This window comes from Eptatretus burgeri, chromosome 1 (assembly GCF_056783735.1).
Source record: "Eptatretus burgeri isolate ZD-2024b chromosome 1, Ebu_testis_v1, whole genome shotgun sequence".
Taxonomy (NCBI): domain Eukaryota; kingdom Metazoa; phylum Chordata; class Myxini; order Myxiniformes; family Myxinidae; genus Eptatretus; species Eptatretus burgeri.
In genome coordinates, this window is record NC_140961.1 from 39,305,187 (window position 1) to 39,326,576 (window position 21,390).

The following is a 21,390-nucleotide window of genomic DNA, read 5'->3' on the forward strand; positions in this document are numbered from 1 at the left end:
GGACATGGATACACCCTAACGTCTAAAGAAACTGGAAAGGTGACCCATCTACTGTTCATGAATGATTTAAAAGTCTTCGCATTAAATGATTGGCAGAATAACTAAAATTAGAGAAGCGGTACTCCGACGACATTCAAATGGCATTTGGCCTCTAAATGTGCCAATTGCACACCTGTGCAAGGTCGACCAACAAAAACGGACAACATAAAAATCGACCAAGATACAACAACACAGGAACTTGATAACGAAGCATCATACAAATACCTCGGAGTAGAAGAGGGCCACCAAATATATCAAAACGAAATGCACAAACCAATTACCAAAGAAGACCTGCATAGAACGAGGTGGATCCTGAAAACATATCTCGCTCTGAGAAACGAAATCAAAGCCATCAACCAAATTGCAATGCCAGTATTCCAATGCAGCTGTGGAATAATAAATTGGCCACAAATGGCACCATCCACAAAATTCTCGATAAAAATCAATGCATCCCAGGATATGTACATGTCAAGACAAGAAGGAGGTATTGGCCTGATGGAGCTCAATCAAGTGCACAGAATGACAATTGTTGGATTGGCTGAGTACGTAAAAAGTTCAACTGACTTACTGAATCCAATTTGTATGCCAACACGAAGACAGCAAGCCAGAATTCACAAAACCAAACCGGCAACATGTGTGTATACACACACACACACACACACACACACACACACACACACACACACACACACACACACACACACACACACACACACACACACACACACACACACACACACACACACACACACACACACACACACACACACACACACACACACGTAACATACCGTAACCGCATCAGTGCAGCTCCAACATTGCAAAAAAGACAAAAGAAAAATATATAAAGCGAAATATCAACAGATATACACCGCCAACTTGGCGAACAATAAAAGAGCAGGGAAATATAAAATAGAGTTGGAGGGACTGGCCATAGACAAAGAACGCTCATTGGAATGGCTAAAAAGAGGTCAGCTCATCTGGGATGGAGATCAAATTATCATAAATGGCCATGAATAAGGACACTTTATGAATGTCTTGAAGAAAATGGTGGGGCCGAGTCAATCAAGCAAGTGTAGGTTCTGCAAGGTAGAAAGAGAAAGCACAAGCCATCTGTGCACAAGTTAGAGTAGCTTTACATACAGAGGCACTATGGGGTTTGCAGAGTAATCCACTAGCACATCTGCAAAAACTTCAATATCCCTGTCCCAGAAAACTCATGGAAACATGAACCAAAAGGTCAGGTCAGGAATGGGAGCATGCGCCAGAGCAGCATGTCGCTGCGTCCACTTTCCGCCGGTACTCTAGGGGCCTCCGTCTGGTCATCTCCCAGGCAGATGCCTGGCCCATCCCAATCTCCTTGAGATGCCAATCAACCTGCTGCAACCACGAGGCACATGGTCGGCCCATTGACCTCCTCCATTCACGAGGCTCCCTTGCTGAGAGAATCTGGTGAGCAGGATCAGCATCAGGAAAACGAGCCACATGTCCATTCAGCTGCAGCTGATGCTCACGGACTATGCAGGTAATAAATCTCATTTGAGTCTCTCTCAGCAACCGCTCGTTGGACACAAAGTCCGACCAGCGATATCCAAGGATTCTCCGAAGAGATCTGGAACCATAGGAATTAAGTCTCTGTCTTAGATCCTTGGTCAGAGTCCAAGGCTCACATCCATAGAGCAAGACTGGAAGCACCAAGGGCCTGAAGACTCGGACTTTTGTCCTCCCGCACAGCTACCGGCAGCGCCCCACCCCATTATCCAGTGAATCCATGACTCCCCAGGCTCGATCCAGACGTCTATTGACCTCTGACTCACAGCCAGCAGAGACATGAATATCACTGCAAGGTAAGTGAATCTCTCCACGAACCAAAAGTGATCGCTGAAAACAAGGAAGTAACACTCACACACGACCTGATGATCCCATTGAGGTTGAACATGGAAAACATCGGCATTGCGACGGATATAGTTCTGAGGTACAAAAAAAGAAGAAAATATGGCATTGCTAATTGAGTTTTTAGTACCCAGTGATTTTGGTCTAAACAATACAGAAATCAAGAAAATGACCAAATACCATGACTTCAAAAATGAGGTGAAAAGATCCTGGAAACTGAAGTGTCATTGTTCCAGTGATTATTGAAGAAATAGGAATGATAAAGAAGAGCCTTACGGAGATCATATAAACCATCCCTGGGAATATTTACACACACAAACTACAGGTCGAAGCTGTCAGGGGCTCGGTGAAGATCCTGAAAAGAGCCGTCGGAACAAAACTGAGAACAAGAAAACTTCACAGCTTGGTCCATGAATCGTGATCCCTTACCGAAACGGAGGTGGATACTTCGAGACCTGGGAGGACTCTGTTCCACCTTCTGAAACCCGAATTATGGAGATAACAACCAATGACACACACACACACACACACACACACACACACACACACACACACACACACACACACACACACACACACACACACACACACACACACACACACACACACACACCCTCTTCAGAGGGAGGCAGGAGAGACCTGGGGTGGTGGTGATCACAAATTCCACCATTCCCATAAAGGTAATATGTATATGGCTACTTAACCTGTCTCTGAATAATTTCAAATATATTATTGCTCTTGGTCTGAGAAAATATTGTTTGCAGATGCTCTCATTGAATTTGAACAAATTGTAATGCTTTGTGTTTAATTTTTTTTTTTTTAAATACAATCTTTTGAAGCACCTGGTTCCAAAAAATCGAATAAAACCTTACATTTAGAGTTCATGCTCTGCATTGTGTTGTGAAATGAGATGAATGCCAAAAAAAGAACAAGTTTACAGTAAATGCCCACCAGAGAAATTTATGAATCAATATGCTTTGCAGTTGTGATCTCAATAACCGCACACAGTCCTCCGTAATGACCAAAAAAGGGTCCAAAATCATTCTTAAAACACGACATACCTGAGGTTAATAATTGAACCTCATGTTGGATGCTTGTCTCCAGGTTGCTGAGCCTCAGGTCCTGACCTGGTTTTCAGCGGCCGCATTATGACATGACATGGCTTTGGCTTTCTGGCTTTCTAAGGGAAGGATGAAATATGTATGATTCTTCATCAACTTGATGAGAAAATGCCAATGAGGCTTGGGCTGAAAAATGCTTGGGAAAGCAGTCGTGATGATATAAACAGCCTGATTTAGCTTCAATCTCATATTTGAGCATGACGGTGGTTAATTTCCATTTGATATGAAGCCTTTATTCCCACCGTTGTTGGGTTTTAAAATATTTTCTTTGTACACGTTTACCTCTCCTCCACACACCTTTTGTGGGAGCGTTCCGGGTCATGGCCGAGCCTCGTGCGTGGGCCGCTGCGCTAATCTGCAGCAGAAGCGTGGAGCGATTGCCTCCAGCGACTGTCTGTGGGACCTTTCTCCAGTGGAGATGGAAAATACAAATGTGTGTTTGATTTCTCATGAAACCCCATGGCCTTGGCATGCATGCGGTGCATGCACCACTCTCCTTGAGACGCCCTTACGGTCGACGATTTCCCGGCAGGCCGTTGTCATTTCTCAGGGCAGTTTCGCACTTATCTTTGCCTTTTGCTACGAGGGTTGTTCTTTCATAATCTGGAGTTTTGTTTTCAACCTGTAACTTAAATTTCTCATGAATGACGGGCTCAACGCCGGCAGCACTAATGTTCGCTTCTAAACTGACATTACAGGCAGAAACTCTTTGGTAGATCAAAACGAGATGCTCAACTTGCTTGACGCTTGTGCTGTTGATCGATGTGGACAGTTCTTGTGCAGCATTAAGTTCATTATGTGCTTTTCCGTCCATTCTCAACTATTTTGAAAAGTTCAAATGCAGACGTCCATCACAGACAATCTTCACCGTTCTGTATAGATTGTAAATTTCAACAGGCTCGATGTTTTAATTCATTTGAAATTGCCTAATCATTGCCTGTTGTAAGCTTCAACGTTATCCTCGCTCATCGCCATCTTGATTTTAATCACATGCATTAAAAACATGATGGCAGGTATTCGTTACCGACATTATATAAAATTTTTACTCTCTGGAAAATGTCTCAATGTTTGTACATTACTCTGCCTTGTGCAAAGTTCCATGTCAAATTTAAACCACCCTCGTAATCTTGTATTGGCAATGTTACTTCCGCCGTATCCCCATCTCGGACTTGATTCTTTCCACAATTTTGAAACCCCTCTGACATCATTTGTGTTTTGTGCGTAAGCCTTTATAAATAGATTTTCTATTTCCAGCATGATGGAGGGTGAATGAACCTTTTAATGGTTCGAGTGGTGTTGGCGTAGTGAAATGACATTGTTTGTACTTGGCCAAGGTTAATCCATAAAGAACGCAGCTCTCACCACACCCCTATATTTCAATGACTTCTCGGTGTTTTCTTTATTCCCTTTGTTTTTTATTTTATTTTATTTTATTTGAATGCCCAAAAATATGGCTTCAGTTATGAGGTTCTCTTTGGGAATGATGAGGCTATGTTACTCATTCTGTGTACAGTATTTGCGATGGGAATCCTGACTTTGGAGGTTGTGGGAAAGGTCAAGATGTGTCAACAATGGCATGTGGAGGAGGTGTGGGGTTGGGGGGGAGGGGGCATTGTCCATTCCAGTTACAATGTCCAATCTCAGGTCGTGAGTCATGAGAAATATGTGTCAAGCACCCATTTGTCACACTCCATGAATCGCCAGATTCATATTATACCATCTAGGAAACCTATATCTTTTGCTCATCTGTAACAGGAAGCAATGCACTTAACTACTTAGTAAATATACTTAACTGGACTTGGTGGCATAATGGTTAGAGCATCCTTTCTGAGTCTGGGAGGTCGGTCGTTTGAACCCCTTCTGAGTCATATGAAATAATTTTTTTAAATGGTAATTTTTTTTTATTTAAAAATGGTACATGCTGCTTCCTTGCTTGAAGTTCAGCATTTAAATGGATAGAGCACGGAAAAACAACGCTGGCAAGGAAATGGCAAACCATCCAGTATAGCCCTTGCCAAAAACTCTTTTGGCAGCACCAATGCTCTGTAAAGAGTACGGTATGTCAAATCAAATCAAATATAAATTTAAATATATTGTAGATGATGAAAGCTGTGAGATATATATATATATATATATATATATATATATATATATATATATATATATATATATATATATATATATATATATATATATATATTTCCATGTATTACTTAACTTTTGATTGCTTCACTTCATACAATTTTAATTGGATTTGATGAAAAATATTGGCCAATACATGGGAAAGCTTTGATGAGGAGGTTGCCGTCTATTTTTATTACATCATCGCAGGGGGTGAAAGCAGGGGGTCCACATTGAGTAAATGTAGAATTGAGAAAAGGAAGGCAGGGGTATAGAATAGGAGAGAGAGAAAGAAGTTTGTGAGGAGATGGGAGGAAGCAGAGGTAATGGAAGAGGTGTGTTTGGAGCATATTGGAAAGGAGGGGTAAATATTGTTTCATGTATTTGCTGATGTAAAAAGTAGAGGGGCCCAAAAGGAGATGGGGAGGGACAGGCTTGGAGCATTCTTACAAGTTTGCTTTGGGGGTTAGATGTCCAAAATTTCACCATTTATGCTTCTGTGACAAATAGACATGTCCTCGTTAGTGTGTTTGTATCATGAATTTTATGTCTGTCGGTCCACTTGAATTTAAGATTGATTAACCATTCAAATGTACCTGACTCGTGATGGTGTCGGTGCTGCACAAGCAGCGTCTTGACTAAGGTTATGTGGGGTGCTTAGTTATTGCCTCATCAGCAGTCATTCAGGCCTATAATTTGTAATTTGTTCAGGTTTAGGTGCCGGTGATAACTCGCTTCCTCTTCGTACTGGGTTCTTTAACATCCACCACCGACCATTGCTGGAAGATGGGTCCATCCGTGGGACAGCACACACATTGATGAATCACCCTACTTGTAAAACACTCGGGGGTGACAGTTTATAGCCGGGTTGGGATTCGAATACAACAAGCTACACATCGCAGAGGCGAGTGTGCATACCTCTCGGCTCTCCTCCCAGAAATTCAAGATTGATATATTTTATATGTATATGTAGGATGTACACACCACTTTTTCCAAAAATCAATAAAAATGCTGATTTCTTTCAGTTAATGAATCCTCGATTTATTTAATTACATATATATATATATATATATATATATATATATATATATATATATATATATATATATATATATATATATATATATATATTTTGGTTTTGCAGAGCAGGTTTTGGGGGAGTAGTGTTTACATACTACATATGCGAAAGTTCATTATTTTGTACCTACCCAAACACACAGCAAACACATCCCCCCAAATCTCTTCAAATCATTTCATATACCATTATTTTTGTTTAATTTTTTTTTTCTTTTATGGTCATTAACCATTTTTGTCTGCTTTTCATCCAAACCACTTTCGAAACACAGTGTTACTTTTCACTTCAGAGTTTGGTTAATTCCATACCTTTCCATGGTGTCTTGAACTGCTGAAGCAGCTTCATGGGCGGGAAAATCCACTGGGTGGTTTGCCATTACCTTCCTAACGGTTATAGTTGGGGCAGAAATTTGACCAGAGTGCCGGCGACAGCTCGCCCACTCTTCGTCAAAAGGCACTACAGCAATTTTTTTCACATCCATCAGCAGTAAACACTACTCAGGCATGTCCACAGCTTAACATCCAATCCAACAGGCGGTGCACTCATTGTTCCAGCAGCCCTGCAGTTTGTAGTCTGGCCGAGAATCGAACCCAGACGAGACGGCTTGGAGGCCAGCTCATCCTATCGGACTCTGATGCAAACACATTTGTCCATATCCGGTGAATCTACTTATTTATTGTGGAAGGCAGGGATCCTTCTTGATGGATGGATGGTATGTGCTTTTTTCCCCTCCACCTGATAACGGTATTGTCATTTGAACAGATTTCCTCTTGACAAAAGGGATCCTTTCTCGAATCGTGGTATTGTCCCATTTGCAAAGCTACTTCTGTGAATGTTTTCCTTATGCTGATTGTGTTCACTCATTGAAAAAGAAAAAAATGCCAATGTTTGAAAGAAAATCTTGCGATTGTACGCTCGCAACACAAACATCATGTAAATCTACTGCCAGCTGGATTTTGATGATGAACCGGCGACGAACAAAGAGAGAAAAAGTAAATCTTTCACCCAGAGACGGCGTCAGGCAGGCCTCCATGTGCATGGCGCTCTCATTCCAGCTTGCTGGCGGCACACGGATGGCGTGGGAGGTTTATAAACGATGAGATAGCGGGTTTATGTGCGTTCTGTTTTTGGCTAAACTGCATAGACTGGGTCAAATCCAAGGCCTCCAGAGGCTTTCCGTCAAATTCCAAAAGTCCGCATTTAGCATGAGATGCTACCCGAAGGACACTTTGGAATAACATTTCGGAATCTGCCTACAGAATTTGCGGTGCAATTGCCTTGTCTTGCTTCCTTGCTTCTCATTTATCTCATTCGCCCTCGGCCTGCTTACTGTTACCTTTGCTTTAATGCCTATGAGGTGGTGCAGGCTGCAGCAATTTTTGTTCTGTTGCCTTGCACCATGCTCCCAACCATGTGATTCTCACAGACTCTTTCCCTGACCTCAGCACCTTTGGCACGCTTGACCGGTGCCCCTGCTGCTTTTGTAACCGCTTTTCCGTTTGAGTGGGGTCAACAGGGGTCACAGGCCGGCATTTTTGGTGCCCAGGCACTTCTCTCTGTCATCGAGCAGGGTGTCGATCTTCTTATCAAAGGGTGTTCATGCAACATGCTCGCTCAAAAAGGAAAAATGTCTCATATGAATGTAGTCCTTTAAAAAAGTGTTCAATGATGCTGTTTGCTTTCTTGTACAATGAGTTGCTTTTATCTCAACTGAAAAATACCCTGAATGTTGGGGAATTACAGCTCAGAATCCAGAAAGGCATAATAACATTACTTATAACACGAAAATTGTGTGTGTGTGTGCATGCATGTGTATGTCTGTGTGTGTGTTCAGGCCATGTTTTAATTCACACCGTAAATCTTTCTCTTGTCCATTGTGATGCAATCCCCCTTTTTGCTCCACTTCTCTGTCTCTGTCTCTGTCTCGGTCTCTGTCTGTCTGTCTCTATGTCTCTGTCTCTGTCTCTCTCTCTCTCTTTCTTTCTCTTTCTGTCTTTCTGTCTCTCTCTCTTTCTCTGTCTCTGTCTCTTTCTCTCTCTGTCTCTCTCCTCCTCTCTCTGTCTCTTTCTGTCTCTCTTTCTGTCTCTCTTTCTGTCTCTCTTTCTGTCTCTCTTTCTGTCTCTCTTTCTGTCTCTCTCCTCCTCCTCCTCTTTCCCTCTCTGTCTCCCTCTCTGTCTCTCACTGTCTGTCTGTCTCTCTGTCTCTCTGTCTTTAAATCCCCCCACCCCACTGTTGCCCCCCTCCCTTTTGCTCTGCTTCTCTTTCTCTCCCCCACTGTCGGTTCTCATTACTTTAATAATCAATGTATTCATAAACCGTGGAAGGTAATAAAGTGTGTATTGCAGAAGAAACAGCATGCTTACCTCCACCACCGAAGGTGAAGGAGGTTATGTTTTCACCCCTTTCTGTCTGTCTGTTTGTTTGTTACTTACGAAATCTAAAGATTTCGTAAGTATATTAATCACTTCCGTCCTCTGTTTGTGTGTTTGTGTGTTTGTAGGCACGATAACTTGAGAACGGAAGAAGCTACCAATGTCAAATTACACCACGTGATTCAGGAGGGTGATGGCTTGTCCTGATTAGATTTTGGTCAAAATCGGTCAAAGGTCAAGGTCACAGTGAGATCAAACATCCAAAACATAATAACTTGAGAATGGAAGACGCTACCAATGTCAAATTACACCACATGATTCAGGAGGGTGGTGACTCGCGCTGATTAGATTTTGGTCAAAATCGGTCAAAGGTCAAGGTCACAGTGAGGTCAAACATCCAAAACATGATAACTCGAGAATGGAAGACGCTACCAATGTCAAATTACACCACATGATTCAGGAGGGTGGTGACTCGCGCTGATTAGATTTTGGTCAAAATCGGTCAAAGGTCACAGTGAGGTCAAACATCCAAAACATGACTCGAGAATGGAAGAAGCTACCAATGTCAAATTACACCACGTGATTCAGGAGGGTGGTGGCTAGCGCTGATTAGATTTTGGTCAAAATCGGTCAAAGGTCAAGGTCACAGTGAGGTCAAACATTCGATTTTTGATGGTTTGGTACAGAATCATCGTAGAAACTTCTGGTTTGCGTCACTACCTTCTCTGGAGACAGCTTTTATTAGACAAGGTCAGAGGTCAAGTTGACTATTTCGTAAGTACCAGTCTATGATGCTTGTTTGATTGTTTGTGTGCAGGATATCTCAAAACGTTGGGGACGGATCCTGATGAAATTTTGTGGACAGGATGGGTGTGTGACGAGGACAAACTGATTAGATTTTGGTGAAGATCCGGATCCGGATCCGGATCCGACTACCAGAATTTTAAAATTGATTCTTCACCATTGAGAGGTAGGGCGAAAAACAATATAGAGCACGATGTCTCAAAAAGTTGTGGAAGGTTTCGGATGAAACTTGGTGGACATGTTAGGGGTGTTGCACGAGAGAATTGATTAAATTTTGGTGAAGATCTGGATCCAAATCCCGATCTGATAATTTTTAAGTGGTGTCGCACAAAATCTCAAAGTTGTGGATAGAATCGGACGGAACTTGGTGGACAGGTTGGGTGTGTGATAAGGACGAATTGGTTTGGTTTTGGTGAAGATCCGAATCCGGATCTGCGTACAACAATTATTTAACTATCAAAGTGATTCTTCACCATTGAGAGACAGGGCCAAAAACGATATATAGAATGATATTTCAAAATTGTATTGGGCATGATATGAGCTCGTGGATCAGGCATTGTGTGGCAGAGGTATGTGCTCAACCGAGTGACCTTGTTTCCAAGTGAGTTGATTTTTTGTTTTTGTTGTACTAAATTTTTCCTATTTTTAAATGCAATGTCTTTCCTGCTAAACACCTTTGAGCAATCAGTCACAGTAGCGTTTAGCATTATGGCAAGCTACATGTACAAAAACAAACGTTCATGAATACGTATATGTGTGTGTGTATATATATATATATATATATATATATATATATATATATATATATATATATATATATATATATATATATATATATATTTGCGAATTCGCGCCCGCCGGCGTGCGATCGACCGCGTGTAGCCAAAATGCGGCCGCCTCGCCCACCGGAACGGACAATTCAGTCGTGACCCGGGAATTACCGCCCGGAGCCAGTCACGGGTGGGGGTTTAACCTCACCACAACTCAGTCCGCATTCTACCCGCGCGAAATAGCGTCCAATCGCCGAATGGTCGATTTACCTAAGTACTCGTGCGAGTAGCGTACCGAGGAGTTGTACCACACCACAGGCTGACTCCGGACATGAACCGCTTAAGCGGTTCGTTCCCTGTTTCAGGGATAACCGAGCGGAGTTATCGTAAGCCTTGACGGTTCTGATTAATTACCGGGATGTTGAAACCCACTACGAATCCGTTACGTGATGCAAGATGGAGATTCAATCGAAGGAAGGAGACGAAGCAAAGCGGGAAACAGTTCAACAAGCAATGCACATTTATAACGGAAACATGGAAGACACGTATATTACAGTCAAGACAAGATGCAACAAAAGCAAATGCAATACGACCGAATAAAAGGGGCAATTATTTACAACACTTATACGGTTCTACTTGTCGGGACTCGGTGCCACATCACTCATACAAAAAGCAAAGGAAAGGAAGCCACCCTCACAGGCAAGGAGGCAGACATGTCTGTGTACCAAATGTGCGTGGATCCTGGAGGAGCGGCCAGGTCCACGAGACCGAGAAGGTCTTACCCGCGTCCTTGTGACGCGATGGCTGGCAAGCTGCAATGTTCGCGCAGCTGCGCCCTGACTCCGTGCCCCTGGCATGGTCGGCGAGCCCTCTCCGGCGTGTTCCGTGCAAGCAGTTTTGTTGGCACCACGTTTAGGGTGGGTGAGGAACGAGGCCCCCCGGCACTATCTCAGCGCGGATGGGGTGGGGGGAAATTGCTCATGCTCAGGGAGAGGGGAATGGCTGGCTGGCTTGGACCCCGCGACGAGACGAGCGACCCCCACACCGCAACCTCGTTGCCGACCGCCGTCTTCACTTGACTCGAACTTGAACTCTTCACTTGCCCCGATCAGCCGCCTGCAACTCAACCGCACGAATCTCCGAGTCGCCTTTTGCTCGCGTCTTTATAGGCCGCAGGAGGAGCCTATATGCAAATTTCAGGATCAAAACGCGATTGGAGGCGGGGCCACGCCACCCTCTGTTCAGCCATTGGTGTGGCAAAAAGGGGGCGTGAACCTTTTTTGATCCGAATTCCTCTCGTAAAGAATCCACGTTCATCGCGCTTGGAGACGGGGCCATACCGCCCGACGCTTGCCCATTGGACGGAGAAAAAGGGGGCGAGAAGCCGGATTTCTCCCTCGGAAAGGCCGCCATTCACGCTCGCGGTTTGGTGCGTTCGGCACCAAACGCCGAACGGGCCCGATACAGCCCGACGTTCAGTATTCACAGGTGGTGCGGGAATGTCCGTAGATGGAGAGAGGTGAAGGTACTCTCCTAGCCTACTCCCAACCCCTGCGTTCCCTTCCCGGAGGGGAATAAGGGAGAGCTAGCGTCCTGTGTCGAGGCCCAATGAAGCCTCAGGATGGCCTCCCCAGACTTCAGCGATCTTAACCCAAAGTGAACCAGCGGCCCACAACGAGAGCGAAGGGATGGATGGTGCGGAGGGGTACACTTCCTAATCTACCCTAACCATTAACCTTTAAACTACCCCGGGGCTTTCAACAAGCGCCTCTCGCTTAAACTATTGGTGCTAACAATCAAGATTCCCGTCGCCTGTGTTGGTGTCCTCACAATTTCGGGCCTCGCCCCCCCAATTATCTCTCCGTGCCCTCACACGGTTTCATGGCTGGGACGCGTGGCTCCCCTTGGCAGGCATGACCCTCTGCCGATTCTCCGACGATGGCACCCCTGGGCACTACACTGCCTCCAAGCTTACCAGCTCCCTAAACACCGGGGAGTGCCCTTCCTGGCGACCCCTGAAATGCTCACGTGGCAGGCTGGCTTCCCGGGCCCCTTTCCGAGGGTCATCCGTGCCCACAACACTGCCCACGCGGCTAACGGCGCCCCGGGCCCCCTGCATCATGCGGGCGCACCCGTGCCCACTACGCTATCCCGGCCCCCTATGGGCCCTTGACCTACCACGGCCGACTAGCCTGGTGCCCGGGGTACCCACTCAGCGATACTCACCTTTCGCAGCCACGCTCCCAGCCCGTCAACAGGGCTCCTGCACCCCTCCAAACGGGTTTCGAGCCTACTTTCCCACCAACAACAAAACAACTTCCATTTTTGTTAATTTGACTAACCCAGCTAACTCACTTTACACTGACCCCGGGGTGCCTTGGGCGGGAATCACTCCCCTCAATCACTCATCGCACCATACATTCCCCATTCGCTCCTTACACACAGGATCGCTGGCCTCACTCACTCACCAAGTACATTTTCCTTCCACACTTCTCAACTCACACCGCTGAATCACTGCCATCCTGCTATCTGCATCCCCCAACTAACTCGTGCTCCCACATCATCCCTTACACTACAGCACGTTCCTTTTAACACTACGTAGCTAAGCTACGTCCCCTCTACACATCCAAAGTCTGTCTCTGTCTCCAAATCATCAAAAATTATTTCCCCTCCTAAATCTGACTACAATCCCTCTACCTAATCCATTCCACGGGCCAAATGAGGACTTACCCCTGCCCCATGAAGCCGGTCTAGCTTAGCTAACCCTAAGTTCCATCCATCCTGTGCCCGGGCAGGGGGTCTTCCACCCCATGCCCGGGAATCCTGTTCACCCGAAAGCGAGGCTTTTTTTTTCCACATGCGCAGCACCAGCGCGACAACTCGCAACCTGCGCACCAGCGCGGCATTTCACAGCCGCGCACCTTTGGCGTGACGTCATGGCAGCTGTTCGCGTCCCTCGTCCCTCTTGGACGGTACCATCCGGCAGGGATTCACCCTCCTGCCGGATTCCAACCACACGTGCGATGACGCCACCCAGCGCATAAAAAAAATAAAAACACAAGCCTCGCGTCTCGAGGGGTTCCCCACGCGAACACGTGCTCTGCCCATTGGAGCTTAACACACACGCCCGCGTGGAGAACCCATCCGGTCCAAATTCGTCTACCTGCCTAAACTTTGTCCGTCGCGGGATTGGCAACATTCACCGCGCTCGTTTCCGGACCGGGCTTCACTCCCGCAAGCGAGCATGTGGTGGCCTCGCGCTCGCCGCTGGGTGAACCCGGCACGTTCCCAAAATTGCTACGGCCGCTATTCGGCCCTTGTCTCTCTGTCGTAGTCGTCGTCTCCGTTCCACGCACATACTCCTGCGTGTTACGACGCTCACTCTCCATTCCATCACATTCACACCGGGAGACGCGGATGCATGTTCACTCATGCCCACCGTCATCTCCCTCATACCGCTCTCTCACACACACTGTCTCTCCCACACGGACCCTTTCACTCACACGCGGTGACACTCACACACGGTGTCTCACTCACACACCGTGCCTCACTCCCACACGGCTGTTCGCACACGCGTGCCGTTTCCTGCGCGCACGTGGTCTCTTCCACCTGCGGTGCCCCTTTCACACACGGCGTGCTGGGAAGTACGCTCGCCGGCACACTCGCGACCACCCCACTCGCACACGGGGCCACACTCACACCTTGCACCACACACACCGGGACAACCACACTGAGGATTCGTGTCCCCACAAGGGGTTCCGGGGTCTCTATACCCCCCAAGCTCAGCGTGCACCCGTTCGCAGCACTCCTCCCCTCGAACTCACTCGACACGACCGAACTCACCTGGTCGTGAGTTGCCTCAAGGGGGCATACTCCCTCCCCTCGTTCCTGGAGGAGGCTATCCAGCTGCTTGCACCGGGTCCCTACACGCTCCGCGAGCTCACCCTCATCGTCCTCCACTAACTCTGTGTGTATGTGCTCGTCTTCAATCCCGTCCAATTCGCCCTCTATCTCCCGCGTCCCTGCCAACTCAGTCACCTCTTCACCCATTACCTCCCTTGTCTCCACTATTATTTCTTTTATCTCCTGCGTCTCCCTTCGTGTCTCTGTTAATTCTATTTCCTTCGTCGTCACCTCGTGTCTCGTCTCACACGTCGCAGTCACCCTATTTAGTTTTTCCCTCTCGGTCACTGGCACTCTTTCCGTCACCTCCACGCTTCTCGCCCAACACATCCCCCGAATTAATTTGCCCTTACCCGCCTTCATTGCTGGCCTGACAGCCGTTTCACTCCCCTCCAGCTTGTTCGCTCCCACACGTGGCGCCGCCATTTTGAGCTCCACTGCCCGCGTTTCGCTCCCCGCAATTGCCATTATGCCTGCCTGCAGGCTTCGGCCTATTTGCTGCATCTCACCCCGCATTTCTTCCATTTTGTTTTCCATTTTCTTTGTGTTTGTATCCATCTTCCCGTTCATGCCTTTTATTTCGTTATCCATTCCCGCCAGCATTGTGAACAACCGAGCCACGTCGAATGTACCTGGTTGAGCCTATTCGGCAAGGATTGGGGGTTTTGGCGGAGGGGGGGAGGGGCCTCTGCCGCTGCACCCATTTCAGGCTCTGGGTTCAGTTAGGGGAGTTCATCCTGCACAACCAACATTTTCTGCACGGGGATTTCATCCTGGACCATGGATTCTACATATTCTACATCCATTTCTAATACCCCCGGCTCCCGCTCGCCTTGATACTCCATCTTATTTCTCGTAACGGGTTAATTTAAATTGCTCGTAATTTGGAGGGAATCGGGGGTCGCTCCTCTCACCCCTGAACCGATTCCCCATGAATTTAGCTTGGAGGCGGGAGGGATTCAAATCCCACGACCTGACACCAGTGTTGCGAGGAGGGGGATGAGTTCTTATCCCACTCCTGATACCAGTGTTGCGAATTTGCGCCGGCTGGCGTGCGGACGGCCACGTAACTCGGATCGCGGCATGTCGCCCACCGGACGGGCAATTCAGTCGTGACCCTCCGGGAACTATCGCCCGGAGCCAGTCACGGGTGGGCCTTTCGACCTCACCACAATCGTGCCAATCGGCCACCCGCGTAGGATAGGGTTGTTCGCCAAACTCGACCTACCTGAGTACCCACGCGGATGGTAAACCGGGCGATCGTACCTCGCCGCAGGTAGACTCCGGACACGAGCCGCTTGGGCGGCCCGTTCCGTACTTTCGGGATAACCGAGCAGTGTTATCGTCGACCTCGACGGTCCAGGTTATTTACCAGGCGTTGCACCCACTACGAACCCTTTACGTGAAGCAAGATGGAGGGTCAATAGAGAAAAGACAAAGCGAAACGGGAAAACAGTTCACACAATGCACATTTATTTCCTGGCACACGGAAAGCACGTATATACAGCCATACAGTCAAAATGCACATATAGTAACCAGAACAATAAAAGCAACAACGACGCAGAGTTAATACCGACTACGCGCACACACAGCAACACTGATACAGCTTTACTTTACAGACGGCGCCAACACACATTGTCACCAAAGCAAAGGAAAGAAGCCACCCTCATAGACAAGGGGGCAGACAGGCCTGTAGGCCAAATGTGCGCGTGACCTGGAGGAGCGGCCAGGTCCGCGAGACCGGGGGTTCCTATCCACGCCCTCGTGACACGTTGGCGGGCGAGCCGCAAATGTGGCCGCGCGGCTGTGCCCCGACTCCGCGCTCCATGGCGGGTTTCGTTGGCACGACGTTTGGAGTAGGGTGGGAACGGGGCCCCCTTTTGCAATATCTCAGCACGGGGGAAAGGGGGAATTGTTGATGCCCTGGGGAAGGGGAATGGCTGGCTGGCTTGGGTCCCGAGCCGAGCGATCCCACACCGCGACCTCGTCGCCGACCGCCGTCAGTCTTGCCTCGGACCCAAGCTCCCTTGCCTGCAGTTCCACCTCTCTCCCTCGCCCGACTCTCTCTCTGCAACTCTTCTCCGTTCCACACTCTCCTCACCCGACTCCCCGATCTGCCACTCTGCCACTCTGCCACTCTGCCACTCTTTTCAGTTCCGCACTCTCCTCACCCAATCGACTCGACTTGACTTGACTCTGCCACTCTTAATTCGCCTTGCACTCCCCTTTTTATAGGCAGGCAGGAGAAGCCAGTATGCAAATATTCGGATCAGAATAACCTTGGGGGCGGAGCCACGCTCGCCCATTGGTCGGAGGAAACGGGGACGTGAACCTCCCCTGACCCTAGGATTTGCATATATCGACTTCACACACATGCGCCTGGAGGCGGGGCCAAGCCGCCCCGCGCTCGCTAATTGGACGGAGGAGAAGTGGGCGTGTAGCGTTTTTGATCCGGATTTTCCCTCGGAAAGGCCGCTATTCGCGCTCACGGCTCGGTGCGTTCGGCACCAAACGCCGAACGGGCCCAATACAGCCTGACGTTCAGTATTCACAGGTGGTGCGGGAATGTCCGTAGAAGGAGAGAGGTGAAGGTGGTGGAGGGTTTTCAGTGGTGAGGGTTGATGGTTATGGTGCCGTTGGGAATGGCGGTTATGCGATGTTTGCGGGAGTGTAGATGGTGGCGGTGGCGTGGTTGTTGTGTGATGGCGGTTGAGACGTGGTTGGTTCAAAATAAAGTTATAACAGAAAAAATGGCGAACTCAAAGCGTCGCAGCCTGGATGAATCACATAAATTCCCTCTATACAACGGGTTTGGGCTAACTACACATGCACCTTAGCGAGATATCTCACCTGAGGGTCCTGAATGGTGGTTTGCGAATTTCCACAGCTGTAACAATATATATATATATATATATATATATATATTGTTGCGGATTCGCGCCCGCCGGCGTGCGGACGGCCACGTAACTCGAATCGCGGCACGTCGCCCACCGGACGGACAATCCAGTCGTGACCCTCTCGGACTAACGCCGGGAACTAGTCACGGGTGGACCTTTCGGTCTCACCACGATCGTGCCAATCGGCCCCCGCGTGGGATAGGGTTGCTCGCCAAATTCGACCTACCTAAGTACCCACACGGAGGGTAGACCGGGCGATCGCACCTCGCCGCAGGTCGACTTCGGACACGGGCCACTTTAAGCGACCCGTTCCGTACTATCGGGATAACCGAGCGGTGTTATTCGTCGGCCTCGACGGTTCGATTAATTATCGGGCGTTTTAGCCCATGACCAACCTTTTACGTGAAGCAAGATGGAGATTCAATGAAAGAAAAGACGAAGCGAAGCGGGAAAACAGTTCAACATGAAGCACATTTATTTCGCGATGAACGGAAAGCACACATATACAATTCCACCAAAAGCACATGTAAAAGAAGAAGACAATGCAATATTACACAAAAAGCAAATGCAACAATGCAGATCTAACCGACTACCGGGCACACGGCAACACTTATACAATTTTACTTCACAGACGGCGCCGACAACACAGATACCCAAAGCAAAAGAAAAGAGAACCACCCTCCAGGATGAGGGGGGTAGGCGGGCCTGGGGCCGAGACCGTGTCGGGCCTACCCGTCTGATGATGAGACGCAGAGCGGCGGCGGCGCCTCAACTCCGCGGGCCTCGCGGAAAGTGTCTGGTAGGGGGTGGGAAAGGGGCCCCCTTTGTCGCACTATCTCAGCGCGGGGGGAAACAGGATGGGGTTGCTGATGCTCGGGGGAAGGAGGATATCACCCTGTCTCGGGTCCCGCGGCGAGCGTCTCCTCCTCGGCCTCGGTCGCGTTGCTGGCCTCTCCCTGTGCAGCTCCCGGCACCGACGCGAGCACCCCCTCGTCCGCCTTCGCCGCCGTCACCTCTCCACGGCTCCGTCTACTCGCCCTCTCCGTCTCCTCTCTTGGCTCGTCCCAACTCTTCTTTCCAGCTCCACCGACGACTCTCTTGAACTCCGCACAACTACCAACTTCCAACTGAACTGCCTTGACTGACGAACGCAGCCGTTTATATAAGCCCCGTGGCTTCGCTCTTTCACCCTTGACCCTTTGCCTCCGACCCTTCACCTCTCTAACTGGCTCCACATTGGCCCGAGGAAAAGTGGGCGTGAATGCTTTTTGATCCATGTATTTGCATATAGCAACCGCCCCCCAACGCCCTGGAGGCGGGGCCAAATCGCCCCTCGCTCACCGATTGGACGGAACAAAAGTTGGCGTGAGTCGTTTTTGATCCGTTTTTCTTCGGAAAGTCTGTGATGTCTCTGAATACGCTGCTCGGTGCGCGCCCTGCACGAGTCCAGCATCGGTGCCCACGAGTGGCGCGAGATGGTGTGGATGCTATGGTGGCGAGTCGTGACGGTAAAGGTCGTGGCGGTTGTGGTGAAGCGGCGTTGTGGTTGGTGGTTGTTGTTGTGAAGCGGCGTTGTGGTTGGTGGTTGTTGTGAAGCGGCGTTGTGGTTGGTTGTTGTTGTGAAGCGGCGTTGTGGTTGGTGGTTGTTGTGTGATGGCTGTTGAGACGTGGTTGGTGGTGGTAATAATGGCGGCTGGTCCAAAATAAAGATAGTAAAAGAAAAACGGCTATTCTGAAGAGTCGCAGCCCGCATGAATGACATTTATTCCCTCTAGACAACGGGTTTGGGCCTAACTACACATATACTTACCGAGATATCTCACCTAAGTGACCTGAATGGTGGTTTGCGAATTTGGTCAACCACAACAATATATATATGTGTGTGTGTGTACAGTATATATGTATTTTTTACGTCTATATGCATTTATATATGTATATATGTATGTATGTGTATATGTTGTATGTATTTTTATATATATATATATATATATATATATATATATATATATATATATATATGTATCGATGTATACATGTGTGTATATATATATTTATTTATTTATTTATTTATTTATTTATTTATTTTCTTCTCCCCATTTACATTTATTTATCTTGGCAAGGGTTTTGGGTGGTTTGCCATTGCCTTCCAAGCATCTTTTGCTGGATACTACTGTATATATGTGTATGTATATATATATATATATATATATATATATATATATATATATATATATATATATATATATATATATATATATATATATATATATGTGTTTTTGTACATGTTTTTGTACCTGTGGAGTGTTTGTGGAAGCTTGAAGCAATAATTCATGAAGTGTGAAGGAGGCAGTGGTCAGGATTGTTGTGTGACAGAAATACTGTAAGCTACTCTCAAAACCATCATCATACCTATCTTGTTTAAAACCTTTTTTGGACTGTAGTTTATCATCCCCACATTGCTTTTTATTGAGCATAAATATTTTTATTCACTTGTATTACATATTGTATATTTATTTGCACATACATTTTCATAGGGTGCCTGAAAATGGACATACCAAAAAGAACATTGAATAGTTTTATTGTTATTCAAGATACTGACATAAATTTGATATGAATACAGGCATCAGGCTTGTCAGTCTTCGTTTAATTTTTTGTAATATTGCCTAGATATTCTCGAATTATTTATAAACTTCCGCATGTCGTCCATCATTCACTGTGATCAATCTCATTTGGTGTTCAAATTCTGAGAAAACATTTTCCAACACACCTGTGGGGATGGATGACACAGCATGAACAATACGGTTTAAGTTCTTCAAGGTCCCTTGATTTGCTCGTGTGGACTTTACTTTAAAAAAAAACCCCAGAGATAAAAAAAATCTAAAGTTGTTCATTCAGAACGAGTGGCCATTTCATAGGTCCTCCTCGACCAATCCAACGGTCTGGCAAAGTTTGATTTAAAAACACTTTAACAAGTCGAGCAAAGTGAGGTGGTGATCCATCCTGTTTAAAGATAGCTCTTTGTAACAAGTTGGGATTTTCTTGGAGTTGTGGAATAAAGAACTGTCTTCGCATGTTGAGGTACGACATGCTGGTGATGGTACGTTCATCAAATAAATAGGGTCCATAGGTGTGAGAACGTGACATGGCACCACAGATGTTTACTTTCGGCAAATCCCTTTTGTGTTCATCCTATTTGTGTGGATTTTCTTCTCCCCATATCCCATATAATTCTAAATTCATGATTACCATTCGTTATTTGTTGTGTTACTTAGTTCCGATTCCTTTGTGCCTGCAATGAATTCGGCTCAAAATTATACTATTTGTGAGGTTAAGATATCTGCTCGACCCATTTGGCCATTTGAGATCGCACTTTTAATCTCTGCCATTGGGGCATTGGAAACTGCTACAGAGACAGCATCCTCGTCTTTGAACTGTCTTGTGTACATTTCACTTTGATAACTGACCTGACTATAAACAGTCAGTGGTGTTTTTAAGGCAGCATGTTTCGGCATTAATTGTGCCGTTTATCAGAAGTGACGTGAAGTTGAGGTCCTGTTCTCCAGCATTTGCTGCTGGTGGATGTTAAATATCTCATGATGTATTTTGCAAAGAGTAAACCATTGTGTGTCATCACCCTAACTAATTTACACATGTTTGCCCTGATCACCACTGGGAAGTTAATGGCAGTGTATTATTTTCCATGAGACTTCTCGGCAGTACCGACACCTTGGAAATGGTATGGACTCATCATTATATATATTTTTATCAAGACATTATTCTCTTATTATTTGCATGAATTCCATGATCTTATCTTGAGCTCTCTTCTTATGTCCCATACACTGTCACATGGTGCCAGTGCTGCCAAATGTGTTTCTTGGCAAGGGTTATAATGGGTGGTTTGCCATTGCTCTCCAAGTATTTTCAACTATATACTACTAGTTGACTGAAAATGCTTTGTTTTATTCAGGCCATTGCAGATTGCAGGTACCTGCAGATGCTGAAGCCTTGGCTCCAGTGTCAGTCGCTATCTGACCATGTCGTCAAGCTTGCTCAAGATCTGTGTCGAGGTCGAGAAGGACTCTTGGGAAGATCAGAGCTCAGCAGTGGCTTTCTAAAGGATGAGCGCTGGGATCTGCTTACCCTCGCTCTCACCCTGCGGGATAATGGACGTAAGTACTGAGTGTGTATGGATACAGTAGTGGATGTAGTGTTTGGATGGTTTGCCATTATCTTATAGAGGCGAATGTGTTTGCACATTGTAAATTTGAGGATAGTGCATTATAATAGATGATCATGAGTATATCCTTGTGGGTAGTGTAAAATAATTACATTAATCTTCAACCATAAACATCATTATTATTTCTGTTGCAGTGGCGAATACTAGGATATTGGACA

The 21,390-nt window shown here is 46.8% G+C and overlaps 1 protein-coding gene across 6 annotated transcripts in view; it reads left to right on the forward strand.

The window, feature by feature from the left end:
* LTN1 (listerin E3 ubiquitin protein ligase 1) overlaps positions 1 to 21,390 on the forward strand; it is a 234,765-nt gene that overhangs the window by 64,248 nt on the left and 149,127 nt on the right. For all 6 annotated transcript variants that reach the window (XM_085880249.1, XM_085880254.1, XM_085880253.1 and 3 more), the window contains one exon: positions 20,963 to 21,164. In XM_085880249.1, the coding sequence (XP_085736375.1) occupies positions 20,963 to 21,164 (202 nt within the window). The remainder of the gene's footprint in view (positions 1 to 20,962; positions 21,165 to 21,390) is intronic.